Source organism: Notothenia coriiceps, unplaced genomic scaffold (genome assembly GCF_000735185.1).
Source record: "Notothenia coriiceps isolate Sejong01 unplaced genomic scaffold, NC01 NC01_scaffold00004225, whole genome shotgun sequence".
Taxonomy (NCBI): domain Eukaryota; kingdom Metazoa; phylum Chordata; class Actinopteri; order Perciformes; family Nototheniidae; genus Notothenia; species Notothenia coriiceps.
Window position 1 is genome coordinate 1 of NW_011336926.1, and position 7887 is coordinate 7887.

The window sequence follows — 7887 nt, forward strand, 5'->3', positions numbered from 1 at the left end:
TCTGATCAGCTCGGAATCCGCATATTTTGGTCTGGATATATTGACACCCCAGAGTCTCCTCTCAACCCCCTCCTACCTGCTTTTTCTATACTTTTACAGCCTCAGCCGACTGCAGGACCTTGGGTGTTAAGAGACAGGAGTCTTCATCTCCATGTGAAGACATTCGTTAATGATTCACACACACACACACACACACACACACACACACACACACACACACACACACACACACACACACACACACACACACACACACACACACACACACACACACACACACACACACACACACACACACAAACACACACACTTGGGGCCCACCTGTCACTTTTTATGCATACTAATGTGATTGAAACATTTTTTATTATACACCATAAGGCGCAACAGTGGGGGCTTTTCACACCTGTGAATACACATCACCCCCCTCCTATCGACGGATCTCACACCTACTTGGGATATCACACCTACTTGAGATCTCACACCTCGATCAAAGGGGAGGCGGGACTTAGCTCATTAGCATAAGTAGGGAGAGGTGTGACCTGTCACATCACCTGTCACTTTTTATGCATACTAATGAGACGAAAGCGGGATGAATATTACTACTGTCATGGTAAGATATCTGGACTAAGAGGTTGCTTTTTGTTTGCACACCATGAAAGAAAGGCCAAATGAATGGGCTGTGATTTTAATTTTTTTAAGCTGAGGTCAATCATTTGTACAACCCTCGGAGGATGTTGAAAAAATTTAAATGGCCCTTGAGAGGAAAAAGGTTCCCCACCCCTGGTTTAAAGCCTGGGAAACATTCAGTACAGACATTTAGCTTTTGATATGTATCATGTTAGCTACCTGAGGAACTGTGTATTTGTCACTGACGTCCATGCAGTGATTGGTCTGAGCTGAGGCTTCATCAGTGTCAGCTGTGCCTGAATCTGAGAGACTGTGAGAAACCACACGTCTCTTTTTAAAATACTGAACCACAAACACCACCTAGAAAGAGAGAAGAAAACAGACACTGTCATATTAGAATAACATTTCTGCATGATCAAAAAAGAATACCAGAATACAGTGACAGAAAACAGAGACATGTTTCTGTGACCCAAGTTTTTGTTCCCATCACGTACACAAAAGAAGAATTCAAGTATATTCATGCAACAGCAGTGTGTGTGTGTCCTGCAGCTGTTTAGTCCATTAGAGCAGTTTTGTGTTTTAGAGAGCCTGAACACACATGATGTGCAGTGGCCTGACTCTCTGAAGACAAATGATGTGCAGTGGTCTGACTCTCTGAACACACATGATGTGCAGTGGCTCTGCTCTGTGATAATCAGGACTGACACCACAAATTTCATGTTTAGGTGCTGCAAGCTTCTTTGTGACATGACACGCTTTAGTATTTGAGGCCCTGGGAGTGAAAGCAGTTGGGATCTGTGAGAAACACAGGTTTATGATACGTACACTTTTTGTGTCGAAGGGTAATCTCCACATATTAACACCACTTTCTAATAGGAGTAAATGCAATAGACATAAGTAAAAAGCTAACGTTAGGCTATTACAAAAATTACATCACGATCACGTGACTTCACATCACCACCGCTAAGCTAAAGGCGGCTAATGTTTGACGTAATGATATTTAGTCGTCTAACTTAGTATCTTTTTAAGACAAATAGAAGCGTCAGACATTCACCAGTGTGATATATACTGAGGTATTTTATGCCGTAGGACAAAATGTGAAAAATGTCAATCACGCAGACCTTATTTCAGCCCTCTAACTAAAAACATGATCACAAAAAACGATGACTTTGAGACAAAGGACCCGGAAGTGGTAAAAAGCGGACTCATTTCAGAGCTTTAGGTCTCATTTCCTACAGATTATAAGAACGAAGTGTCTTATCTTTGCAGACAGATCTATAACTTAAAACATAAGTGTGGTCTTAGTAAAAAGTTAGACAAAACACAGTTTGTTAGATTGATCACGAAGGGGAATTTTAATGGCAATGAAGCAGTGAAAAGTGTGAGTGTCATTAGATGTATGGACACGCATAAAAAAATATATAAATAAAATGAATGATAACAGACCAGAAAGACAGCGATAGCGCCTCCGATGGCTTGTCCTGCGATGACATCACAGTGGTTTTGGTGCTCGGCCATTCTGTTGATGCCTTTGAGCATAGCTGTACTGACCAATGAGAGGCTGAGGAGGGGGCCCGTCAGGAGACCTCCACTGGATCCCACACAGGATATGTTGTACATCTGGCAAGGACGAGTGTTTTACTGTGTGACAAGGCTCAATGCTGTACTGTAAGGGTAGATACACCGCTGGTCCACTCACTGCCAGATACACAGCTGGATACACACTCAGGGCAGCCTCTTTGGAGGGGAACGTCTTCCTGGCTCTCATGATGTCATCAGCATCACCAGTACAAGCATCTGATTGGCTGACAAAGTTAGCCGTGTCCAGGCAGCCGAGGGCAGTGTAATTGGGCAGGCAAACAGACAGGAAGTAAGGAGCCAGACTTCCTGTGACCAGCTGACCTGCGCTGACAAAGATGTCTGTTGTAAATAGACCGAAGATATACACACCTGCAGAAAAACACACAAAGATGAGATGAAATCAAGCTAAAATAAATGACTCACATCCACACATTGGTGATATTATTCTGTATTTAAATCCTTTACTTAAAGCTGCGCACAAATAAAGAAGCAGCTAATGATGCTTTCAACAGAAACATAGCTAACAGTGTTAATCCAGGCCATAACAGATAAAAGCAACATTTGATTACACTTTTGATTACAATTTTTGAGGTTTGGTTGAGGTGGAGCTTAGTTGCATTATTTTATATAATGTTGCATAGTTTACTCTAAACCAATGCATGATGTTTAAAAAGATCATATGTTCTATGTAAAGTCTTAATTTGTAAAGTAACTATTATAACTTTCGAAAATAATCTATTGAAGTCAAATGTATTCCATTTCCCTCCCATTTACTTGAAATTAAAGTAAAGTATCACATTTCCTCAATTTCTATACTAGTTGATGTGCTAAATTACTTTGAACCAATGCATCTACAAAGGTCTAAATTAGCATTAAAGGTAGCATGGTCTTTATTATCTCAAATAGTGTATGCATGTATGTTAGCATGACACCTACTGTCACACACACATCTATGTATGAAGGAATCATGCTAGCTAAAAAAGTAGCACTACCAACATCGCTGACACAAACGGATGCTAGCCGTTATGCTAATCAAAAATGTTGATTGTTTGGTACCGCAGCCCAAAGGTACAATCATTTAATCAAAATTTTGTTTTCAAAACAAGTCAAAACAATCTTGTGAGGCACATTTAAAAATACTTCAGCAATTTTATTTTAAATACCAAATTCTTAATGTGAAATTAATGGTAGATGTATTCCCCCAAGATTCGAAAAATATTATAAGTGTTGACATTTTAGCAAACAAATGTCTGATTGCAAATCATGTCATTGTATCAAGACAATGCAGCTTGTTAAATATCTTGTTATAAAGACAAGTCTATAGTCAAAGTGCTTTCTCTATTACCACCTCTATGTTGCACAGAAACCATATTAAACATCAAGTCACAGCGACATCATAATAGCATGTTACAACTACAAAGTGACTAAGCACCTACTTATAAAGTAATTGTCTACGATCTTCCTACATCAGTATCACCATTTAATGACTGATGACTAACCCTAACGCTGATTCAAAAATGGTTTTCAGTATAATTGAACCACAATTAAATATGACATTATGAATGAAAATAACAGCTCAAAGTGGGTTTAATTTTGTAATTATATTACCAAGGAAACGGAAGGTCCTGCGCACCATAGGGTTCACGTAGCAACAGTCTCCCATGACAACAACCTTGTCCTGGTCGTACAGGTTGTCTGAGTTGTAGTGAAGGAGGAAGATAACAAGCTCCACACCTGAAATCTGAGGGACACAGAAAAAAATGCTTTGGGATGGAAATACTTAGTAATAATTGGAATTAAATAACCAAAACTGGCACACACATGCACTCACCTGCATTTAAAACCATGGAGAAACATGTCGTCTTCTAAATTCACTATAGCTAACTATTAGTTCCCTCACAATAATGAACACGTGGGCCACTTTGAGGCGGGTTTAAACTTAAAGGAACACCACTGCGCATTGATGCAGAAGATCTGTGACATTTTAAACCCAGCGGTCAGTTGTTGGCTTCATGCTCTGAGCACCTGCCTCTCCACCATGCTGTATGTGATTCTCTATACGGAGCCAGCACTATAAAAGCTACTATAAAGTCTGTCCTTGAAAGGGTAATAAAGTCACAGCACTGGTCTGTTAAATGTTGGAGTTCCTATTTGAAGGCCCGAAAGCGTTTCCTCTGTTTACCGTCCCTCCCACTAGAATAAACGATAAATCCCCAAATATTCGACGATCACGCATAATACACATGCATATTACTCTACCTGCCAAGAAAAAAGGTCGACTCAGATATTCTCCTTGGACGAAAAGCAAATTATCAACACAGGCATTTAACTGAGGTGATAAGTGCATAATATCTAGTGAGGGTCATGCATAGGTGCATTTAGGCTATGGGTGTGCTAAAGTAGATCTACAAAAAATGTAGTTATTACTCTTCTAGACTTAAATGGTAATTTCTTAAAAAGTGAACAGGAACTAATATTAAACTGCAGAGGGTTCCAGCTTTATTTGAAGCCGGCAAATGGTAGCGACAGGCCTTAAAGGTGGGGTATGTAATTTTGGAGAACCCGCTCGAGTGCGCTAGAATTTGAAAAAACACAGCCGGAACAAAATCGTCCACTTCCTTACAGAGCCCCTCCTCCAACAAACACAAACGCGCACATGACCAATGAGGGCACGAGATAAGTTTTTGCACAGATGGAAGGCTGACAGGCAGGTAGGCCATCCAGTTATTTTAGCTGGGCCGGCTAAAATGATTGGTCGTGCTTTTTACAGTACTACGGCTTCCAGAGATGACATTTTTTAATGGATTTTTTGTCAAACCACTTAAGATATTCATTGCTATCGGGATGTTAAGAGCATTCCATGGAATATAACAAAAAGTGTATCTCGAGCCGGTTTCTCAAACTTACCTACCCCACCTTTAACATTGAATGAATTATGTTTGATAAGTCAATTTGGTCGTATTTTAGTCTGAAACTACCTTCTGTTAGCGCTTTTAAAAATTCAATTAGGGCATTATGCTGTCAAAGAGGACGTAATATTGTTTGTTGGGTTCTATACAGTAGGTTTTGGTACAGTTAAATGGTCTGCAAATGATAAATAAATCCCTGTGTTCCCTCCAGAGGGAGTTTACTACTACTCACCAGTACCACAGGCAGCCCCCCCACCACAGAGAACAGTATGACGGGCTGCAGACGGCCGTCCTGTTCGGGGCCGGGGTCTGGTTTGGTGAGGCTGGGGTCCCTGCAGATGAAGCCCTGCAGGGCGGGGCTGAAGGTGTCCGTGAACTCAAAGTAGTACGCCAGCATGGCTGCAGCGGCCAGGATCACCACCTGGAAGTAAAGCATGGCCCCTCCAACAGTCCTGCTACCACGGAAATAAGGGATTTAGATCCTGGCTACTGTCGCCACGGTGATGTAGAATCCAATTTATAACTTCCAATTACTGCTGTGTTTTCAAATCCAATTTTGACAACTTTTTGTTTGCTTCACGAAGTCTTGAAGCATATTCCAGTTTTCAAATATAACTGATGATGATGATTATTTACTAATCCAAGACAGACAACGTTGCTCTTCTTGGTCTTCTTTCTGTATGAGGGTATTCTTGTCCTACCGCTCCGTGGACTCTCTGAATCCTCTGAGTGCAGAGCAGCAGAATTCCTTCTGTCTCACTGAACACTCTCTAAAGAACAGCCTGCAGTCTGCTGAACACTCAGCAGGGCTGGGCAGGATGGGGATTGGAGAAAGTGCAGGGCAGACTGACAGTAGAGCGTTGAAACATGCTATATCTGAAACACTGCATTCAATTAAAGCAAGCAGTTGCCTATTTATTGACAAATCCAGTCGACACAGAACTATATACAGTATATATATATTATCATTCATCAGGAGTCTTTGTGTTTTTGTCCACATGGTGATGCGAATATTTTCTCTTCTACCTCTGGTTTGGTCTCAAACTCCTGAGAGGATTATCTTCAACTGCTAAATGTTCCACTACAGCTGTAGTCTCTCACTGTGTCAATACAAGACAAACAGTTGTACCTCATTCGCACCAACGCAACCAAGCTCCGTGCTAGAGCTTTTCAGGTTCAGAACCGGTTCTTCGGTTTAGCTCCGGCTCTTTTCACACTGCCCAGAGTCCGACTGGTGCTGCATCATTGCGTCATCGTTTGCGTCATGACGTAACTGTTTGCTTGCCTGCTTCATAAAGCCAAACCGCGCGGAAACGGAAACCCCTCACAGCTCACACCGACAACAACAACAACAACGGCCGATTGTGTTGAAGCGCTACTCGTTTTGGTTTTGCTCTGTCTAAACGAAATGGAAGAAATGGGACGACTTTACTACCAACTTTACAGTCGTTACATGCTGCATTCAAAACTGCTTTACAATCGTAATCATCAACTTCAACGACGATTTAGATTCCTCCTGCCCCCGCCTCGATGTAAGCGTGACGTATGCGGTGCTTTTGCTCTAGCCCAGTATTTCTCAAACCTTTTCATACCAAGGACCACTTAACCAATACAAAAACACTTGCGGACCACCTAACTCCACAAATATCCAAAAACACATCGTTTTTTACAAATCGCCTGAAAATGGTACAAACAAGTGGCAACATGTGTGATTAAGGTGTTTATCTGGGCTATATCATGCATTCGAAAGTGAAACTTAAGCTCGCTCCATTGCGGAGATATTCCCGCGAGAGTGCGGACAATTAATTAATTAATTAAAAATGTTACCAATATACTCACGGACCACTAGGGGCCCCTCACAGACCACCAGTGGTCCGGACCACACTTTGAGAAGCACTGCTCTAGCGGGACAATTTGTTGGTGCTTGAAACAAACCGGATTCCGGAGCTAAGAGGCTGCTCCGCCACGGTGTGAACAGGACAACCCGGTGCTTTTCAAGCTCCAGCTCCGAACCGGCCCTGAAACACCGTTGGTGTGATTGAGGTATTGGAGGGGTAAATGGGTGTCTATCAGAGGTTCAGTGGTTCGAACCCCAGCCCCTGCAGTCAATCTGTTGGCAAGATATTGAACGCCTAAGTGCTCTTAGGCATGTCTATGTTATTCAGTGGTGGAAATGTACTAAGTACATTTACTAATTTACTGTACTAAAGTACCATTTTGAGGTAATTGTACTTTGCTTGAATATTTAAATGTTATGCTACTGTGGCAGTGTGGTGCTCGTATAAAATGCTCGGTTTGCTGACAAACGCCACCTGGGGGAGTTTCCCCCCAAGGAAATTACTAAAAACAAAATGTATCCAATTTAATAAAATGAAATCAGGTTCATTTGAACACCACAGGCAGAGACAGTGTAAAGGATATTACCACAATGGTTATTTTATTTATACATAATTGCATTTCTAATAATAAGCAATATAATTTTCTAAAAGTTCTCAAGGGAGGAGGGAGAAGGACAGTGCTGGGGCTTACCAAGGCGGCAATTAACAAAATGGGGAGGAAGGGGTCAAATCAAAATCACCCGTGACACTGCACACCAAATAAAACGAACACGTGAAGAACACCACCACCAGGGATTGGGTTTGCTGCCTCGAGCCCACAGCACCTGTCCGGCACAAGAGAGACAGTTAAAAATCAGCAAGATTATAAAACTCGGTTGGAGAAAGATAAACAAAAGGAAAACAACTAATCCATCCATCCATCCATCTTCTCC

At 41.6% G+C, this 7887-nt stretch overlaps 1 protein-coding gene across 1 annotated transcript; it reads right to left on the reverse strand.

Moving 5' to 3' along the window:
* Window positions 1-846: 846 nt before the first annotated feature.
* Window positions 847-5553, reverse strand: LOC104942159 (lipid phosphate phosphatase-related protein type 5-like; the record flags this gene model as incomplete). Its single annotated transcript, XM_010767357.1, has 5 exons — window positions 5350-5553; window positions 3817-3949; window positions 2327-2577; window positions 2074-2247; window positions 847-987 (listed from the first exon to the last, which is right to left on the reverse strand). Coding segments are annotated over exons 1-5 (903 nt in total), but the record flags the coding sequence as incomplete, so codon positions are not given.
* Window positions 5554-7887: the final 2334 nt, after the last annotated feature.